This window comes from Engraulis encrasicolus, chromosome 16, assembly GCF_034702125.1.
Source record: "Engraulis encrasicolus isolate BLACKSEA-1 chromosome 16, IST_EnEncr_1.0, whole genome shotgun sequence".
Lineage (NCBI taxonomy): Eukaryota > Metazoa > Chordata > Actinopteri > Clupeiformes > Engraulidae > Engraulis > Engraulis encrasicolus.
In genome coordinates, this window is record NC_085872.1 from 30,420,634 (window position 1) to 30,443,133 (window position 22,500).

A 22,500-nucleotide genomic window follows, 5' to 3' on the forward strand; every position below is an offset into this window, starting at 1 on the left:
GCAAGAGAGGGGCGAGGCAGCGGGCTGGGAGAGACAGTGAGGGAGTGAGGGAATGAGGGAGACGGGGAGAGTGAGTGGAGGAGAGAGAGAGAGAGAGAGAGAGAGAGAGGAGCATGGCTCCCAGGAGACTCCATTATGAAGCATTTCCTGCCTCGCCAATAGACAGGGGGAAAGGAAAATGACAAACTGGCATTAGGCAGCAAAGCGATTACCTAGCACTGTCGAATCGATAAGGGAAAAAACAAACAGAAACAAAATTAAAATAAAGAAAAAGTCCCACTGCAATAACACTCTGGCCCTGTCTGCACTTCTGACTTACTTGCATGTTTGTGACTCGCGGTTAACATACCAATGAGGTTTCTTTCAATTCTCTTATACATGTGGATATTTCATTTGGTACAAAAGGGACATAATAAAAGTTTTGATAGGCTGGCTTCTGTGGACCAATCAGATATCATCACACACACTACAACTGTCACTGATGCCAGGCAGACATTCCTCTGGTTTGAGTTTTTAACCTTAATTAAGGGTCATATTTGTCTGTATCATATATATTAGATCATAAAAGTCCTCAAATTTCAGTCTTGAAGTCTGTTGACCTCAATCGTTGTCATGAAGAAATTAAGTAATTTTTTCTCAGACTGGAAACTAGTCACAGGTAATGACTCGTAGGTAGTCATCAATGGTACAATAGAGGTACTCTTCCATGGTAATATAACAAGGATGCTGGCATTCAAAATGTCTTGTTACCTGAAATGGACTATCGCGTTAACATTGACATTAATACCACAAATGTGAGGGAATCTTGGCTGCTGATGAACATGGGAGAACATTAGCCTGTCAGCATAACACCTTGTTTAGTTTGGGTGTTAAAAAGCCGATCGGAACTCCGCAGTAAATTAATGAACATGGCCTCAGTTTCTAATGCTCTCGACAAGAGAGTTGACACGATTTAGTAAAGACTAGTGACAGTGATGACTAACATACAGGCTAGTCCCATCAAGGTCAACAAAGGTGATACCGACTTCCTTTATGGATGTTAGTCCCCTCTACGTACATTCCCCATGTGCACTTATTTGGAGCAGTTTCGTCCCCAAGCAATTGCCAGAAAGACCACCCAAGATAATACAAGTAATGTCCCTCCAGAGGGACTAAGCGCAATTGCGGAAAGCTATCCTGTGGATGATTGATTCAAATCATTACCCACACAACAAGACGCTAAGAAGCTAATGACAAACCTGACTGCAGTTTGTCACCAAGGAGGATTGAATTAATCAAAACGGATAAGTAATTGTTAGATCTATCTATATCTGTTTCACTAGACAACTCAGACAGGTTAAAACAGGTAAACACTGTGGATGACTTCACTGAAACAAAAAATGCTAAGAGCTATAAGGGATCCAAGGTAGCCTACACCCATGCGAATGGCATTCCTCTAGCTGTCAGGGGTAAAATGAACTTTTTAGAAGATTCAAGGATGAGAAACTCTGTAGCTGTGAGCGGTTTCATGCCATGAGGAAGTTCTGGTTTAACTTGAGACAAACGGTTTCCTGGATCTCTAAAGTTAAACCACATGAAAGATTTAGTTTGGAAAACGACGGGCTCAAGTGGAGAGTAAGAGGAGTCAAAGGGCAAACAGTTTGGGCAGATGGTCTTTCTAGTCTCCCTTCCTTTCTACTTCCCCTTTCTGCAAGAAATATGAAAATCCTCAAGATAGAGATGAAGTACACATTTTGTAGAAGTTTGTGAAGTTGCATTTTTTGTCCAGAAGGGCTTTAGCACCACCTCGTCCCTATCTGTGCACACCTATGACCATTTGAACAGGTGCTAAAAATTGCACTAAATATTGTGTGCTGTTACTCTATAATCACCATGAAAGGATCACATTTTGGAGGCCATCAAGTGGTGAACATGGCGATAGGCCTAGTGCCACGTTTAAAAGTACAGGTAGCAGAACCTGGGTTGTGCTCCTTTTATTGAAATGTCCTGCTTGTATTTCATATCTTACTGTCTCAAACACAGTCATCTGCACAGGTAAACAGGAATGAAAATGAAAAACAAACAAACAAACAAGCAAAGAAAGAGGAAAAGGCTGATGCAGGCTAGTCTAAAATATCCTCCTGCAATGAGAGTAACATGTTTGGAAATGCCATGTCCTTCAATAACAGCTTCTATCCAAGTTTTGCTCTTCAGACACGTAAAAAAACAGGTACCAATAAATCTTGCCACAAATCCAGGCCAAACAATGTTTGTATGCATAACTCTTTTTGAGTAACTTTCAATAGAATGGAAATTAAAACAAGTGAAACTCAGAAAAACATTGATGAGAACTGTCATTACACATTATATAGCTTATTAGTGACAATGTGTGTGTGACAATGTGTGTGTGTGTGTGTGTGTGTGTGTGGGGGGGGGGGGGGGGGTGAGAGAGAGAGAGAGAGGATATGTGTGTGTGTGTGTGAGAGAGGGGGAGAGGGTAGGAGGGAGGGAGGGAGAGAGAGAGTGTGTGAGGCGATATACTTTTACTGTAATGTGCATTTATGTGTATAAGTTCTTTGTGTACGTTTGGATTTGTGTATTTATGTAAGCTGACAGACACCTTAATTTCCTTCGGGATCAATAAAAGTACTCTACTCTACTCTACTCTCTACTCTATTACATGTTAGCGTAGCTCCTACAGTTGATGCTGTGTCAACATTACTTTCAGACTTTTATATGCCTAAAAATATTGACATCTGGCACTGTGCACTGTAAAATCTTATTTCGTTTTTTGTCTTTTGGAGATTATTAAGGCTGTATTTGTTCATACAAACATAATAAAACTAATTTCAATGAATAACATTCCAAATTATATTGCATAAAAAGAGACAGATCACAGTAAAATAAGAGCAACACTTTTCACTGCAGTCAAAATGTAAGTGGATATGCAGATGAAGGCTACGTGCTATGGTGATGATGAAATGAGCTTTTATTTAAAACTTTTTAACTTCTGCATACTTTTGCACGTTACTGACACATACGTGTCTGGAACGCACGCTCTTGGCTAAAAGGTGTGATATCACCTGTATTAGTCAGAGAGAAAAAAAATCCTAATACAGCGTCTGTGATTATTCATGTTTCCATCTATTTCTTCCCACTGAATGCCTACACTGTGAAACATTCAATTTGGTGCACACAGGTCACTGATCATTATTCAGGAAGACCCATTTCACCCCTCGATATGAACTGACCAGTTCAAATTTTAATCAGGTAGTATAACCACTGTGGACTTAAGGTTGTGGTAGAGATGGCATGCATTGTTAACCACCGACCGGCGCCATGAGCCCTAATCATTTATACATTCTATTAGCATACCATTAACTCCCGAGTAATTCTTGTTGTGAATGTAATGCACGACATTAGCACCAAAAAGGTCTCTTTTAAAAAGGGGAAGAAGTGACATATCTTACTGCAAGAGATAACAATGCATGACATTTCAATTTGCTAATGAATCACCTCAGATCGCTTCATGCACCAGTGATTTTGTGACTCTGAAGTACATGGTTCTATCATCTCCTGGCATGAGGGGAAAGGGGGCATATACATTACATGCTTTTATCCAGGGCTGGAATAGTCATCTGGCATAGCGGGCATTTCCCGATGGGCCCTGCACTCTTGTGAGCCCCTATTTTCAGAAATGGTTTATTTGCATTTCTGAAAATAGGGGCCCACGAGGGTGCAGGGCCCACCGGTAAGTCAGTTCTATAACTTTAATTATGAGGGGCCCCTTTAAGCCAAAAGTGCCCTTGCCCTACTTCTCCCCCAGTCCAGCCCTGCTTTTATCCTAACTGGTTACATTTTCCCTATATGTGTGATACATGCATATGCGACAATTAGCGCGGCGAGTGGCTTCCACATGCCTATATGAAATTACGGCCCTTAATTGTAAGAACACCCTGCTCTTCATGGCTAATTATTTGTCTCGGAGATGAAACGGCTGGGCTTGTCATGTGATAATATCCGTTGGCATGATTTCAGACAGGTATTTTTTCAGTCAAAAACGTGAACGACATTCCACTCACATTAGCACGCTGTTATATTTATTGCATGAGCCATGGGCTGTCAGGGCTCCCATCACTCTCCTTTGTCCTCATTTTGTCATGTGAACACACAGAGCTTCGTGGAGGCAGGAGAGTTGGTTTCTACCCCAAAGAGATTGCAAATTCATTGCTTACTATTTAATTCAGTTTGGAGAGGGAGAGAAATCTATCCCTCCTGTGCTCCTGCTCTGCTTCTGTCTCTGGTGGATCCAGGCAATGACTGGTGGGGTGTGGGGGGGTAGGAGGTGGGGGTAGAGATGGAGGGGTTTGGGGGTGTGTGTGTGGGTGTGTGTGTGTGTGGGGGGGGGGGGTGACAGGGTGGTGGGATTGGGTGTGGTGTGTTTGAATGGGGTGCGGTGGATTGGGTGTGGTGTGCATTTGTGGGGCGAGAGTAGGGATGGGGGGGGGAGAGAGAGGGGGGTGGTTAGAGAGGGAGTTGAGTGTTTTTTTGTCTAACTTAGACATACTGTAGCTGCAAAGAGAAAGGGGGCTAGAAACACAGCTACAGTACCGTGTGCATTGTTAGGTGCTTATTAGTGCCGCCAGGTGATACACATTATAGGCCTAGAAGGAGAGGAACATGCATGCAGAAGTGGGTGAAAACCTGGTGAACACAAGTGGAGCTCACGTCCAACTTCTGTATTGGGGATGCGTGCTGTGTGTTTGTTATCTTGTGTATTTGCTGGTAAAGTAAAGTGTGGGGGTGGATGTACTGTATGCGGCACCGTTGCCAGGTTTCTCTGAAACTCCTCCAAGACCTGAAGGCAGTATTCACAGCTCGGCACTTTTTCTTTCCACCAATTATCACCTGAGACGTTTTGTCTTTGTGTCGGCTTGAAGACGTTCCAACGCACTTAAATATAACACATGCACACATGCTGCGTTCTCGAGTGTTAGCTTATTTATCAAGTTGCTGCACATGACTCGGTTTTCAATCTGACCACCTCAACGTTGTTGATCATGCATGGGTTTTTTGTATACACACTGAGACTGTTTGTCTTTGTGTCGGCTTGAAGAAGTTCCAACGCACTTAAATATAACACATGCACACATGCTGCATTCTCGAGTGTTAGTTCATCTAGTTGCACATGACTTTGTTTTTAATCGAACCACCTCAATGTTGTTGACCATGCATGGAAGGTTTTTTTATACACACTTCTGCTATTCAAATTAAATTGTACGTGACCTGAACAGAGGAATTCAAGGTCACAATCAGTCCCATCAATCATCGAATTTACTGAAAAGCGAAAGACACATCTTTTTGTCTTTTCTTGTCTCTGTCTTTCAAACTACTATCGCATAACACCAGTATCTGTTTCTTATTATAAAATGCTGCAGTACCACAACATGTAGTCTCTGGGCATGGGGCAGACAGCACAGCAGCTCATAATATTTCCACTCTGACACATTTACAGAGAGAGTGCGGCAGAGAGAGAGAGGCCGCCATTTTATAGAGAGAGGAGAGAGGGGAGCAGTATGGGCCCACTGCCATTGGCCTAAAAGATGGCGCCCACCTTGGGACCAGTGGTGTGAGATATTGGGTTACCCCAGACAGTCCCCGTGGACGCTCTGGCCAAATGGATCTGGATCCCATGCCTCAGTGCACATATTGAATGCCATAAGAGGTCTCTCAGGTCCCTTCAGTGGAAGGAACACTCAACCGAATTGTGGTGAGATTTCACAAAACCAAATCCTCCAGCGAGATGGGGAGAAAAAAATAAATAAGGAGCGACGAGAAAAAAAAAGTGCAACAGCAAGAGCAGAACAATACTGAGGGACAAAGTACATTTAGTGAGAGAAAAAAAAATCTGGTTAGAGGAGTCTGGGGCTGAAGGAGTTTATTATTTGCTTGAGTTCAGGTGAACATAAAATAAATGCTGTATTTAGGGCCCCTGAATCGAAAGGTTGAGAGCACTTGAGCGGATTGAGCACCCGCAGCGGTCTGTGCTCCAGACAGAGCCTGCAGGGGCCCAGTGGTTTTCATTTATACGCAACTGCATTATGAGCCCTAAAAATCAGCTATCCATCTAAGGGGTCCATGCTGGGGAAAGAAAGGTATTTACTTTAAAACAAAAAAAAAAGTAATTACAAATGATTTTCAAGCACATAGTGTGATTAATGAATAGGTTCTGATCATAACAATCACGAAAACAGGGGCGGCAGCAGCAGGAAGTTACAGTTTTCGGCATAGTTCCTCCTTTTCCTCTTTATTACGGGGAGAATCTCGCTCACCACACTTGCACACAGGTATTGTTGAGCAAAGCGAGACCGCCAGACCTCCAAGTGCAGCCCTTTGCTCGTGTTTAGAAAAGAGCCGTCACGGCAAACGGAACAACTGAGAGCCCCTGTATTTATGAGTGCACGCGGACGGGCGAGCGCAGGGGGCGTTACGGCACCGCCGGGGATTAGCCACGGCAAAGACACCTTTGTGCGAGCCGTGCGGTCAGGCTCAAGCTGTCAGAGACGGACGGAGGGGGTGTGTAATTATAACACTTTAAACACACCCCTGAGAGCAGCCATGCCAAAGAACACCCCCCCGTCCCCCCATCCTACTTTCCCACTTTCCCTCCTCCCCTCCAACACACACACACACACGCGCGCACACACACACACACACACACACACACACACACACACACACACACACACACACACACACACACACACACACACACACACACACACACACACACACACACACACACACACACACACACACACACACACACACACACACACACACACACACACAAGAGAGAGCTACCACCGTGTGTGTATCACCATCCCACCCCCACCTGCCCAACAAATTCACATTCGCATTCTTGGGTGGCGTACAAAAAGCACACTTTATGTCGGTCCATGTACATTTCGCACTGCACTGGCAAGCCTGGCAGAGACAGAGAGAAGGGGTAGTGGTGGGGATAGCTGGTGGGTGGCGTTGGTTGTGTGTGTGTGCGTGCGTGTGTGTGTGTGGGTGTGCGTGTGCGTGTGTACGTGCGCACGTGTGTGTGTGTGTGTGTGTGTGTGCGCGCGTGCCTGTGTGTGGGGGGGGGGGGGGTGTAGATAGAGGCTGTGGTTGGTTCCACGATGCCTTTTGCGAGCAAATTTAATTAAATCACAAATATGAGCATGAGGCCACCACCCGATTTAATGTAATGGATGGTCTGGGCCAGGCCAGCCCTGGCAATGCAGCGTTTCTGGACTGGTTCAAATGCCCTTGAAACTTATTAAAAGCGTCTGGCAGTGGGAGATGCTCTCTGCGTCGTTGCCGAGCTGCCAAGCTCCCATTCTGTCTAATGGTTAGAATGGGATGGATGGATTGTACCATTTCTGATTTGTACCCACACTGTTGTTGCTGCTGTATTTATGCGTATGTATGCTCCACAGCTAAATTTACAACAGATTGTCCCTGTCAACAATGCGCAATGAGCACGGAACCAAAATGAATATCGTTGAACTTTTGATGCAAAGTCTTTGCAAATGTATAATTTGCACTGTGTCGTTTTGCAAATGACCTCACATAAGGTTTGTCCAACATAACCACATCCAGAGTAAGCCATTTGAAATGACCGTCTGTTCTAGGCACTGCTGGTAAGGTAAGGCCATGTTTTTGACACCACACATCACCATATTGGCTGCATCTATGCAGTTATTCAGTTTGTTTTATTATGCCAAATTTTGTGAAATGGTATGTTATTTTACATTTCAACTGTTCATTCATTGAGGGAATATAGGAGGCAGAAACTACTGCAGACTACTAAATGGACTGAAAAAAAGGTAAATGTCCTGGATCTCTCAGGCAACCCAATAGTTCCAGCACAATCTTTGACAGAGGGTGTGTACATCACATGTAGGAATGAATAGATTTGAGTACTGAAATTAAAACTGTGACATCATTATGATGTATAATCAAGTCCATATTTATTTGTAGTTATTATACACCACATTATAGTCACCTGCAGGCATATACAGTAAACAACATCGTGCTTGGTTGACAGAAATCACAAAAAGCATGATTCTATTCATTTGTTGACTTAGTTCAAGATGCATATTTACCTGGGTAGCCCTTGATTGTAACTAAGGTGTCTTTATTGTATCGACATGTAATATTATGTACTTAGGTACACTGTATATATTGTACCTGACACTTACACCACAACACATACACTAAGTGTTTACATACTTTAAACCGGTACCCGCATGTGAGCTTGCCTCTTGTCTTTATTTTCGAATAAATCCGCCTTAGTTAGCCTCATGAGGTGTGGACACAGACGATCATTATGTGTGACACACTGACCGCATTGACCTCTTTTGTGTGTGAGTGTTATGCTGAAATTCTTCAATCACAAAACCATGTATTGCTACTCTCAAAGGAAACCTGTTAAAAACATTTCGGGTAGTAATGGAAGAGAGCTATTTCTTTTCATGTTAAGGAAGTAAAAGAAACTCTGTAGCTAGCTGTAATTGGGAAATATTTTCCCTGCAGTAATTGTATAGTGCTAGGGTCGTGTACTGTGTGATGGCATTTTCAAGGTTTTGGCTTCCCTTTCATCTCAGCCCAATTCCCTGTATTAGGTGACTTCATTCTAAAGGCAAAAATTGTATTCATATTTGATTTTCTTTTATAATAGATTATTTAATATCTTACAACCACAGGACCAGTGTGGTTCAGAACAGAGAGAGTGGACTCATTTTTAGAGGCTAGTTCGTGCTACTGGTGAACTGTGGTATGAGGGGGGGCAATTGACTCTTTCCCAGCTCACAAATATGAAGCTCAATTACATCCAGTCACACCGATGCACATCGGGGAGGGGGCTTTGGGGAGTGGTTTTGGGATGAAAGTGGGAGCGATTTCAACAATTACACAATGCATATTTGCATAATGTTTGATGTGTCCTTGAATGTCATAATTCTTTTATGAGCTGCTGATAGTCACTCTATTATCTAGCTAATTCAGCTTCGGTGGGGTCTTTGGGTGGTTATTTTAGAGCGAAAATGTATGTTGATACCATTTAAGGTTGTTACTGGAGGTTTACTGCCATGCTCTGTAATAAATATGTATCCCGATATAAAAGCTCAGACAAGCATATCTCTGCCCCCAAGTGTTAGATATTAATGTCTACAGTCACTTTCAACTTCTCTCCTTTTCTCTCGTCCTCAGTATACCCTGCCTGCAAGTTTTTGCTCTCTGTCTCTCTTGCTTCTTCAAACACACGCACGCACACACAGTTGTGTGTACACATATGCACGCACAAGCACACACAAGAATGAGTCTTGGGACCGTGAAGACATTTCATCATACAGTTTTAATATTTTCATCACATGTGCAACACAAAAAAGGAGGTCTGCCAAATTCAGATCTCAGTTCATATACATTACATTTTTTATCATCAACTCCAGAGGTTTCAGTTCATGATACATTTTGTTTCACCAGAGTCTTTCAGTTGAGGTGGTAGAAGTCTTCTTTCGAGACAGTAATAATGACATTTTTTTTCCCAACAAGAACGTCCAAGCATGAAATTTTCATACAAAAGTGCATCTCAGGTTCAACGAATGCAAAAAACGGGAATAGAAGGGAACATATGGGTGTTTTGAAGGGGCTGGTTTAGAGAGGAGAGAGGGGGTGGGGGGATACTGTACAGATTATAGAACACTGCCTCTGCCACCTGCCTCTATGACGCAGGGTATCGGCACACAACATAAGTCAAAGGTAGGGGGCTGCTTCAAGGTAGGAGAGCAGTGAAACAGGTCCCTGTGACTCTCCCCTTGAGAACGGCTGAACAGAAAAGAGCGCATCATCCCACCAAAACGCCACCTTACCCCAAACCCACCCCATCTAACCCACCCATATCCCAAACCCACTCCATCCCACCCCTTTTATGATATACTGATATAACAAAGATGAAAGGAAACTTCCAGACAATCCAGACTCGGTCAAACAGTAAACATTAATAACAGAAAATATACAGGTTTCGTTCTGAGAAGCAGACATGTCTGTCATGCTATAGTGGAAACTGCTTCAGAGGATTCACAGGGACTTTTTTTGTCTCCCAAAACAACATGATGCCCCTACCCCCCTTCTCCCCAACCACCACCCCCCTCCCCACTCGACACTGGGTCACTTGGTTTGCATATATCAGAACGCTGTTCTGTTTTGTTTTCTGTACAATGACAGAGCGCGCCACTTGATCCAGGATCCAGGATCCATGCGTCCCAGCTTGCCCTGTAAACTGAGGTGTCTGTGAAGTGGGACTCACAAAATGGCAGGCTTTCAGTTTGCTGGTGATCGAGCATTCCTACTGTATCTCTTCAAGTTCCGAGGCAAGCTTGGAGTGGGCTGCTGTCGACTGCTGTCCCTAAATACATAACTGTGTCCGTTACCACTGGTCCAAGACATCGGTTTCATACACTTTATTTCAATGGCCATGTATTGTTTGTTTTATTTTTTTGTAGGTAACAAATACTTTTTTTTACACTGGCAAATGCAAGACTGCTTTATAGCTTAAGAATAGCAACACATGAAGAACATTATTTACAGGTTAGCCAGTTGCTGAACATTACAATTCACAAAGACCTTGGGTCATTTATCTTTTTTTTTTACCCCCTCCCACCCCATTTGTGTTCATTAGTTTTTTTTCCTTCACCATTGTGAAAAAACAATCTGTTACTGAAACTGGAGTTCAGTGCAAAAAAAATAAGGACAGAACCACACGGATCATCGTCATTGTCCTCCTGTGGAGTTCTCTGTGATTGTGGCGTTGGCCGAGGGCGCATCAGCACCTGGTTAGCTGCTGTGTTGGCTCAGTGTATGGTTCTGAAAGAGACAAACAAACACAGGGAGGGGGAGAGGGAGGGGTGTTAATTATTTGCTTTGGCACTGATACTTTATAAAAAAATAAAAAAAATTAAAAAAAATCACATTCATGTTGTACGTTTTTAAAATATACTTTGACATCTAGGATTTCAAAATAACACAAGAAAAAAACCTCAACCCTCCAAAGAAGCAGAGCTACTGTGCGACGTGTCAAATTCCTTTATTTCCATTTTCAACATCCAATTAACCAGGGGGAAGGTGTCAAATTTGCATTGCGATCAATAGGCTGTTGTGCTGGCCGGGATCGGGCGCAGTTCAGTCGCCGGGCGTGCATGTGGATACACCACCGCTGACAGCCAGCGACGTCTCAATCTGCAGCAATACACCCTTCTCTAATCAATGACTGTGGCCATGACAACCGTTTGGAACAAATGCAACCCAAAAAAACGAGAGCAATGTGAGCATTCCCATCATGGCCTGTCAGACGAGGGCTTGCGGGCATACTTAGAAGTTAGGCAGGGTTAAAGAGAGTGGGGCTGGCTATTTTTCCCACCCAGATGGGAGAAATGACAGGAGCTCAGGTGTATCAATTATTGGAAATGACTGTGTCTGTTGAACTGGGTTAATGGATTTAGCCATAAATACAACAGGAAAAAAAATGAACGGTGTGACTATTTTTTAAGTACTTGAGACTTTTTCTTTGTCCCTGATCTATCGTTTGTGTGTGTGTGTGTGTGTGTGTGTGTGTGTGTGTGTGTGTGTGTGTGTGTGTGTGTGTGTGTGTGTGTGTGTGTGTGTGTGTGTGTGTGTGTGTGTGTGTGTGTGTGTGTGACGCCATCAATTCTCAGATGCGCTCCTCCAATATTCTTATTTATTATTTCTGCATTACAGCAAACTGGAAAAAAACCTATTCCCACTATATAAGGAAATTATGTTTAGCAAAACCCTGTTTGAATAAATCTGACTCATTTCAATCTTAATGTGATGAAAAAAGCCCAAAATGTCTGAAGTCTGACTTGAATTTTCATCTAAAATATGCAGAGGCCTTGGAGAAGACATCACAGGTATAAAACGCTCCCACGCACACCATTCTCAAGGGGCTTATACACCTGTCTACTCCTCTCTCTCTCTCTCTCTCCCCCTCCCTTTCTTTCTTATACACACACATAAACACACGCACAAAGACACACGCACGCACACACACACACACACACACACACACACACACACGCACACGCACACGCACACGCACACGCACACGCACACGCACACACACCTCCCCCCATACACACGCACACACACCCACACGACACATACACACACACACACACACACACACACACACACACACACACACACACACACACACACACACACACACACACACACACACACACACAGTGATGATGAGTATGGCAGTGGCAGAGGAAGAGAGCCAGAGTGAGGTTCTTTAAAGGGGAGCGTGGACCAGGGGGTGTGTAACTGGTGTCCCCGGTGGGCAGAATCCAGGTCATCTTTTGAAGTGACTGCTAATCCCTTTAATGCAAACTACATGCCCCACTTGCCGCGCTCCGCTAAAAACATGGCCTTGGACTCTGGAAACTGGCATGGACTAAGCACACCTGTCATTGGCCCAGCCCAGCCCCCATCCCTCAGAGTGGAGCCCCTCACGTACTGTAGACGACCGGCATGGCATGGGGGGGCCCGCCCGGATGGACAGCCACGCTCGCGGCCACCTCAGACAACCTTCACGCACGCATGCATGTGTGCTTGTGCGCTTCTGCATGTGTGTGTGTGTGTGTGTGTTCACAAACTTGTGAACTTGTGACACAGACATGTGCAGTCTCTTAAGTATTCATGCTTGCTTGCTTGCTTTCTCTTTGTGTGTCTGACTACAGCATCTCTTTGTCTCTTTCTCTCCTTTACACAAAAACTTAAATACCTGTGACCAAACTGTTTCATACCCATGTGTGCACTTACAAAAAAAAAATCATCCAACAAGTGAACATTCAACATTGTCTTCCACCCACCATCACATCCACATCCTCATTAAGAAAATCGGTAACACTTTATTGTAATGGTTCACTATTACAGTAGATCTACCACATTAGGTACAGTGTAATAACCAGTGTAACAATATTTAATAACATGTAATACCAGTGTAATACCATGTACCTAACTCTAAACCTAAGTGTAAGTACAAAATTGGTACATGATGTTACACTGGTATTACATAGTATTAAATATTGTTACACTATTACACTGTACCTAATGTGGTAGATCCACTGTAATAGTGAACCATTAAAATAAAAAGTGTTGCCAAAAAGAATCATCCAACAAAGGAACATTCCACATTGTCCTCCACCCACCATCACCTCCACATCCTCATTAAGAAAATCTTGTCGTCAATTCCTAATTGCTCCCCATTGTTCCATTACCCCAAAAAAAACAAGAGCCACCACTGTTCAGGGGACCTGAGCTGCCCTTCTGTCCCACCCAGTAGAGAGTTTAAACACCCATCAGCCCCTGCCTCAGGTGCAGGATTACTGACCGACAGGTAGGGCTATGGCCGATCTCATCTAGACTGAATGGGGGTGTGGTGTGTGGTGTGGTGGTCATGGTGTGTGTGTGTGTGTGTGTGTGTGTGTGTGGGGGGGGGTTGTGTGTGGTGTGGTGGTCATGGTGTGTGGGTGTGTGGGTATGTGTGTGTGGGTGTGTGTGTGTGTGTTCAGCTGTGCTGTAGTGACAGGCCCTCCCTCCCCTGGCCTGAGCAGGCATCGCTGGTTAGACGGGCACCTGTGCCGTAAAAGCGCTGGGTAGCGGCTCCATCCTTTTAAATCCGATCAGTGCTGCCGAAGATGGAGCTCCTCTAAGTGAGTGAGGGAGGGAGCAGGGATGAAGTCTCTTTCTCTCTCTATCTGTCTCCCTTTCTTTCTCTCGCCTTCCCCCTGTGTGTGTGTGTGTGTGTGTGTGTGTGTGTGTGTGTGTGTGTGTGTGTGTGTGTGTGTGTGTGTGTGTGTGTGTGTGTGTGTGTGTGTGTGTGTGTGTGTGGTTGTGGGGATTGGTGGCAGTAATGGTAGGGTTGGGAGGCTGGCTGGCTAGGGGAAAAGAGAAAGAGAGAGAGAGAGAGAGAGAGAGAGAGAGAGAGAGAGAGAGAGAGAGAGAGAGAGAGAGAGAGAGAGAGAGAGAGAGAGAGAGAGAGAGAGAAAGAGAAAGAGAAAGAGAAAGAGAGGGAAGGGGATGGAGGGGGATTCTCCCTTGGGGAGACACCCCCTCCTTTCTGGTGAAGACATCCGTGGCATCGGCGAGGAGGGACAGGAGCGCGGCAACCTTATTAATGAATGCGGGCCATTACCCGTCAGCCTGGCTCCACCGAGGCTCCCACCGGCCCCTGCAGTACGTGACTTCAAATGGCAGGATATTGACACGGAGCGCCGCAAAGTGAGTATGTGTCTGTGTCTGTGTCTGTGTCTGTGTGTGTGTGTGTGTGTGTGTGTCCGCGTGTGTGAATGTGTGTGTGTGTGAGGGAGAGGGAGAGTGAGGGAGGGAGAGGGAGGGAAAGAAAGACAGAGAGTGTGTCTCTGGCTGTGTGTGTGTGTGTGTGTGTGTGTGTGTGTGTGTGTGTGTGTGTGTGTGTGTGTGTGTGTGTGTGTGTGTGTGTGTGTGTGTGTGTGTGTGTGTGTGTGTGTGTGTGTGTGTGTGTGTGTGTGTGTCTGCGCACGCACACACACGCGTGCCTGTGTGTCTCTCTGTGTGTGGAGGCACCCCAAAGGAATGTGACTCCTTGGATATGAATGTAGGGCTCGTAACAGCTATTAGAGGGGAAAATAAAGGCCCCGGGGAGAAGCCGGGCCCTGGCTGACACAAACTGCAGTCTACCTTTTCCCTTAAACATGTGAGGAGTTTTCTCACTCAAGGCGTTCTCAAGGACAGTGTTAAACGACTCCACCACCAGCCAAACCAATGGAAGCTGAGGGAAGGAAGACAGGGATGGAGTGAGAGATGGAGAGAAAGGAAGCGAAGGAAAAAAAACAGAATGGAGGAAAAGAAGGAAAGTGAAAAGGGAAAAAAATAGGTGGGGAAAGGAACGGAATGGAAAAGAAAGAAGAAGAGGAAGAAAAATACAGGGCTTTTGTCACTGTCTCTCATTGACAGACTGAGTTCCATCCTGTAGGTGGCGTAACACCCAGAGCTTCCCGTGTCTCCATTAAGCACATTATAGTCGCTATAATATAATGCGTTCCCTTTTATCATTCGATCAGTGTTACTTCATGATCTCATTATCAAAAGGCTGCCAGTGTCAACACGCCGTCCCGAAAGCCAGACGTGCATAATCTTACATCCACCCACGGATGTCTCCACACTTGATTTTGTTAACTAAATTGGCAAATTGAAAAGGGATGATTATATTGAAAACACAGACATTTGGGGGACAATGCAGGGAGAAGAAAAAAAAAATGACATTAATCTGTGGAATGAAGGGAGGGATCAGGGTTGTTATCACATTCACTCATCCTCCCTTTCTGGTATCATATGTACAGTATATATACTGCATACATTCACATCATGTGTCAGTGAACTTCAATACTCCCAAACAACTTTTTGGGTGGAGAGACAAGTGGTGGAAAATAAATACTGGGTGATGATGCGATGCGATGTGATGCGAGATGTTTTTCCACAGTTGTACAAACAGACAATATGGCGGTGTGTGTGTGCGTGTGTGTGTGTGTGTGCGTGTGTGTGTGTGTGTTTGTGTGTGTGTGTGTGTGTGTGTACGTGTGTGTGTGTGTGTGCGTGTGTGTGTCTACAGAGCCGGGCTCCCCCGTTAGGGCGCGCTGCTGACTGGCGTCTTTGCGGATTCTCAGCGCCGCCACACCTTCTGCTCCGTGCCCACCTGTATGTTTGGTGGCACCCCACTGGCAAAAGGAGAGCAAACCGACTCCAGATGTTCTCACATCAAGGGCCGGGCTGGATCCCCTCCTCCTCCTCCCCTCTCTTCCCTTCCTCACCCCCTCCTCCATCCCTCCTCCTCCCCTCTCTTCCCTTCCTCACCCCCTCCTCCATCCCTCCTCCTCCCCTCTCTTCCCTTCCTCACCCCCCCCCGCCCACTCCTCCTCTCGCTATTCCTCCTCACCCCCTCCTCTCCCCCTCCTCCACCCCTCCACCTCCCCTCTCCAGACTTCATGGTCTTGGCACTCATTCCCCCAACCGAGCGACCCCTCCCTCCCTCCCCTCCCACACTCCCATCCCCAACTGTGTCTTACCAGCCGCCCCCCCCCCTAATCACCCTCCCTCCTCCTCCCCTTTACCCAACTCCTCTTTCCTTCTCGCTGTTTGTCAGGCAGTCTGGCGAAGACGGATGGCTGTCACCGCCTCCGAGTGATGAGCCGATCCATCTCCGCACGGCGCGCGCTGCTCCTCGTGTTGCACGCAGGCGGCTTCTCGCCAGGTCGTTTGGGCGAACGCCTGCCCGCTCCTCCTGACCCGGTCAAAGAACCCACGTTCCCGGCCGCGCCTTCCCAGCGTGCCCCCTCCTTTCATCTGCCTTCCTCTTGCTCGCTTTGCCGCCCCACCACTAGCTCGCCGCGTAGACACGCTGAGAAGAGGTGCGGGGGCCAGGTAAAGCTTAGCAGTCGATTTCTCCACTGAATTAAGGTTTGCTATGATCAATAGAAAACCACCACCCTACCCACCCCGCACCACTCCGCACCCCCTACCAACATCACCATCTTCCAGACCCACCCCCTTCAGATCATACACAACTCTACTCGCACCATCCCTCCACCTGGTTCCCCCCCCCCCCCCCCCCCCCCACACCTCCACCCCCTCACCCGCTCTACCCCCCCTACTACTTACTTGCAGGGGGGCGCTTCTTCTTCTGCTTCTGTTGGCGCTTTGCCACATTTACCCCTCGGCTTTCATCTTATTACATCAGATTGCAACAAACGCATGCTGACCCCCCCTCACCCACCCTTCCACCCCCCACCTTAACACATCCCACCAACACACACACGCTGACAACAACACATATGCATACTGACACACACACACAAACACACACACTTGCACTTTTATGCATAAACACATACACACGCAACACATAAGATATCTCTCTTTCAAACACACACTCACATATGCGCATACAAAAACCACACACACACACACACACACACACATACAAACACACACAGACAGACAGTGGAGCATACTAAAAGCCCAAAGGGTTGAGGCGGAGGAGTGGGGCAAAGCCTAGCAGGGGTCCTGTATGCTCCATGCAAACAGGTGCAACACACATAAGGAGAGTCAACACAATGTGCAACAAATACCCCAGCCAGGGCGCGGTGGGCGAGGGATGCTGCAGGGGGAGAAGAGGTGCAGGGATGGGGGGAAAGAGGGGAAGAGGGGAAGAGGGGGCAGGGGAAGGGCGGAGGGTGGAGGGGGAAGGACGGAGGGTGCACGCGTGCAGGTAGGCTGGGCTGATTTATTACCAAATCACTCTTTTTGTCACTGCCCATTTCTCCGGCGCCTATCGATATTTGCCGGCGATAGAATCGGCGGGCGGTTTCTAGGCCACGAGAAGTGCTGTGTTGTCTCTCTGTTCCGGAGCAGCTCATAACAACTTAATGTTTATTTGTTTTTTTGGTCATTGTTGTTGCATCGCAGCGCTTACTCACCCTGGCCTTTCCGATTCGACAGCTTGGCACAGTTACACGTATAATGCTGTGCGCAATCACTAGGCCTGTAACGATACACTCAACTCACGATTCCGTCCGTATCACGATTTTTGGCCCAAGGTTTGATACATCCCACGATTTTGTTAAAAAAGAGTTTAATATTAAAAACGATTTGAAGCTTGGAAGCATCATCACGTCATATCATGTGGTTGTTTTCTGGACTTAACAGTAACAGAACTTTTAAGGGACGTATCAAGATACAGCCTTCTTGTACCGCGATACAGTATCATGACTCTGAGTATTGCTATTTCTCGATTTGATACAATATCTTTGCAGCCCAAGTAATGACAAACCCCAGCAGACAGGAGGGAACGAAAAGACAGGGGGGGGGGGGGAACGGACATTCAGGGAAAATAAGAACACAAGGGGCAAAATCGAAATGAAAGTACCACTCCGCTGGTGTGATAAAGATCACTTGCGTGTTTTCTAAGGCCAGGTCTTTGTGACTCCTACGTCTGCCTTTGTGAGGATGATATGTACCGTACAATTCTCTGTCGAATCCCTCTGCCCATTTCCCACAACCAGGCTCAAGGACTACACTAGCTGGCCCGTGATATGAACCTAATTATATATATAATTATTATAAGACCCGGATATATTTTAATCATCTTTCTCCTTCCTACCCTTCCAGACCAGACGGTGGCATCAAGTTCTTTTGTGTAAGATCACACTGTGTCGTCCACACGACTGACAAAGGACAGCCTGTAGCACCAGCTAGCTCTGAAACCAATGCCACTGTAACCAAAAATAAAGAAGAGACTCAGAGAGAGAGAGAGAGAGAGAGAGAGAGAGAGAGAGAGAGAGAGAGAGAGAGAGAGAGAGAGAGAGAGAGAGAGAGAGAGAGAGAGAGAACCTCTGTTCTTCACTAGTACACTAAGAGTATCTCATGTTACAGTGTGACTGTGAGAGGTCTCTGCTGTCTTCAAAGCACCAGGGCGGGGAGCAACCAGGAGAGAAAAAGAAGAGAGAAAAAAAAAGTGATAGAGAGAAAGAAAGAAAGAAAGAAAGAGAGAGAAAAAGAAAGAGAAAAAGAGAGAGAGAGAGCACAGGGCTTTCAGACGCCCTCCAGGGGGAACGCTGGGAGGAGGTGAGAGGAGAGGCGGCGATGCATGAGGGATGGGGGAGGCCCCAGCGCTCGCACAGCCGGGCGAAAGGTCCCCGCTGCAAGCTTCCCTGTAATGAGGGCCGCCCTGGCTGCCTAACCCCAACCGGTTATCAGCCCCGCGCAATGAGCCTGACTTCATCCTCCACCTACATTACACCCTCTTACTTTCAAACTGGCCTCACCTCCGCGTCACACCACCACCCAATCACCGGGCAGGATACTGTGCGCTGCCTTTCGGAGATAATGGAACTACAATGGAGCCCAATGGGACGCAGGCACAGGCACAGGCACAGGCACAGGCACAGGCACAGGCACAGGCACAGGCACAGGCACAGGCGGTGTAAATGAGGTGAAATAAAAACGAAGGGGAGAATTTAAATACAAACAGAGTCAGCTGAACTACCCGGTTGATTTATTAATATACAGTATTTCGTTATATTTTTGAATCTGGTAGCAAATTGCAAATTTGCTGATGACACCGCTACATCATTTTATTGGTGTGTTGTGTTATTTATTTCTCTCTTCCCTTTCAATGTGGGTGTGTGAAGCCTGTGAAGGCATTCTCATCCAATATTTACAGTGCAAACAGGCAAGGGAAAGCATCAGTTGAGAAACTGTCTTTCGTCATATTAAGCGATCCCTCCATCTTTTCCTCTTTTCCCTCCGTCTCACTAAATCACAAGTGGCTGAGAAGACGCCATTTTACACTTACTGAGGCGCCCTGTGTGTTAATAGCATGTAAACAGCCATGCGTGCGTGTGAGCCTTCTGTCGTGAGTTGGGTGTGTGTGTGTGTGTGTGTTTGTGTGTGACAGAGAGTGTGTGTGACAGAGAGAGAGAGAGAGAGAGAGAGAGAGAGAGAGAGAGAGAGAGAGAGAGAGAGAGAGAGAGAGAGAGAGAGAGAGAGAGAAACAGACAGGCAGACAGACAGACAGACAAACAGACAGACAGAGACAGAGAGTGTGTGCATGTGTGCATGTGTGCCTATGTCTGCGTGCGCCTGTCTGTGTGTGCATGTGCGTATAAGTGTGTGTGTGTGAGTGTGCCTGAATGTGTGAATATTGTGAGTGCGTGCGTGTGTGCGTGCGTGCATGTGTGCGTGCGTGCACGTTTGAATATGTGTGCGTGTGTGTCTGTGTGCGCAGAGTGTGAGTGGAGTTGAGGCATGCCTTGGCTCCCGGGGAGCGGGGCGAAGCCACAGAGACTGCCACTGCGCTCTCCGACTCATCAGTCAGGGTTTTAATTAAGGCATAGCAGCACTGCACCGCACCGCACCGCACCGAGTAGAGTACAGCCCGGCACAGTAGAGCCTAGCAAAGCTGAGCCGAACAGAGCACAGCAGAGCACACGCCACAGCACACCAGAGCAGACAGACAAAGGAAATCACAGCTGCAGCCCAGCAGCGTGTGTGTGTCTGTGTGTTTGTGTGCGCGCGCGCACACACCACAAACACCCGGGCATCGGGAGTTTCAGTGATGCCCCATACAGTACCAAGGCAGGCACGCCGTGTGCCAGGGTCTGCGGATGACGTGCCGTGGCTATGAGCAGGGCAGTGGAGGCCGATGGGCAGCAGAGATGGACAACAGCTGAAGCTACTGCTTTCACCATCGACAAGCCAATGGCTGTGTGTGTGTGTGGTGTGTGTGTGTGTGTGAGAAAGAGTGGCTGTGTGTGTGCGTGTGTGTGTGTGTGTGTGTGTGTGTGTGTGTGTGTGTGTGTGTGTGTGTGTGTGTGTGTGTGTGTGTGTGTGTGTGTGTGTGTGTGTGTGTGTGTGTGTGTGTGTCTGTGTGTGTGTGAGTGTGTCAGACAGTCTACACTTGGTTCTGGACAAGCTGTAAGACTACACCAAAAAACAGTGGTGGCACTGTGCACACCTTGGCGTTTACGGTCACACTTGCAGTAACAGAGGATTGGCACCTTGGCATACAGTAGCTCTGTAGACCAGCACAGCCACTTAGTGTGGATGACTTTAGCCCACTCTCCCCTGGCCCTCTCCCTCATCACACACACTCTACAACTGCACTCTACCCCACTTGCATTTCAAGTCTATGTATAGACCAAGCATTGATTTCTGTGAATAAGGCGTGAGTGGCTTTCCGGCTGATTTGTGGCAGTGATTTTGCCTGGGCTGGCAGCTTCTGCGTGGACGAGTAGTGGTGGTGGTGGCGGTGGCGGGCGGAGGCTTGTGTGGACTTAGTCCATGTGATATACATGCACATTAATGACACTCTGACGGGCCGGCTTGGCTTGCTGACACCGGCCCATTCCCCCTGGGGGCCAGCCGGCCGGGTCTGATTTGGCCGCGTGCCCCGAGAAATGACTGCTGTCCGGTTTTAGCCCAATAAAATAGAAATAAATAAATAAATAAACGTGCGAATCACATAAGCAGCTGGCATTCTCCACCGTCAACACTTATCAGGCCGTGGGGAGATCCGACCTCATCCTCTGTTTTGCCACAACCAACTCAGTATCCTTGGAAACGGACCATCTCGTTTGAAGTGTGGTGTCTGGGGACACTTGGACATATTATTCTGGGGTTAGGGTGGGGTTTACGTGTGTGTCTCTATGCACGCATGTGCCGATGTGCGAGTGCTTATTTCTGTGTGGAAAAAAAAGAGTGCGTGTGTGTGTGTGTGTGTGTGTATTAGTGTCTGTGGGTGCATATGGCGCATGCTTGTGCCATACAAAAGCTTTAATTTTCACGGTACTGTAATAAATAGATAATAGAGGCATTTATAATCCTGCCACAGCTAACAGGCTTGCAGTCCTTGATAATGTCATTAATATAGTTTTTTCCTCGCTTTCTTTCTTTCTTACTTACTTTCTTTCTTCCTCACTCAAAACACCTACACTTTCGTACACATGTGCTGGCAAACGATGACATTCTCCAAAGTGCCGTGGTACAAAACACCTTATGATTTTGCTAGGTGCCGGAGCAAGGGGCTGGCTAACACTACACCACTACACCGCACACCTGATAGAGGCGAGGGTTTTGAAGTACGACTACAGAGGCAAAACAACCATCCTTTAGCGGCTTTGTTGCTCCAAATGACACTCATTACACTGTCGAAGTGGCAAAGCGAATGCTCCTCGAAAACTCCGCTGCGCCGAGACCCTGCTGTTTGACTGAGGAAGCAAAACAACTGCACAACTGCTGTGTTATTATGGGGCCTCATTAAGGGGAGAAGGATAGAGACAGAGGGAAAGGCAGAGGGAGAGAAAGAGAGAGACATCACAGAAAAAAAGAGAAGCATTCAGACAAGCAGGGATTCTGATATTATTACCCCCAAAGACAAAAAAAAAAAGAAAACGAAAAAAAAAAAACGAGAGCTAAATTCTGAGGTGATGTCTACACAGATGCCTTTCACACGGAAAAATGAAGGCTAGGACTTAGGAACCCAATTAAATGCTTTCTTTAGGGAGCGATCGTACGAGGGGGATGGGTCTTCCTGGGCCGCGAGCCCTGGGCTACATCCTCTAATTAGACGGCGGGAGGGAGGATCTCTGGCTGTCACTGGGAGGGAGATGGGGTCTGTGGGGCTTCGGCATGCCAGTCCCGGCAACAAAACACATTTACTCACTCCTCTCTCACTCTCGCTCTCGCTTTTGCTTTCTCTCTCTCTTTCTCTCTATCTTTCTCTTATTCAGTCTCCCTCTCTTAGTTCATTTCTCTCTCTCTTTCTCCATGCCTCTTGGTCTTTCCCCCTCAATACTCTCTTCTCTCAATAGTTGCTATCCCACTCTGTCTCTCTCTCGCTCCTCTCTCTCC

The 22,500-nt window shown here is 46.7% G+C and overlaps 1 protein-coding gene across 4 annotated transcripts in view; it reads right to left on the bottom strand.

Annotated features, from left to right (window-relative positions):
• Positions 1-10,475: 10,475 nt before the first annotated feature.
• Positions 10,476-22,500, bottom strand: part of LOC134465600 (zinc finger protein 521) — a 133,144-nt gene continuing 121,119 nt past the window's right edge. For all 4 annotated transcript variants that reach the window (XM_063219354.1, XM_063219353.1, XM_063219352.1 and 1 more), the window contains exon 8: positions 10,476-10,893. In XM_063219354.1, the coding sequence (XP_063075424.1) occupies positions 10,864-10,893 (30 nt within the window). In that variant the 3' untranslated portion in view covers positions 10,476-10,863. The remainder of the gene's footprint in view (positions 10,894-22,500) is intronic.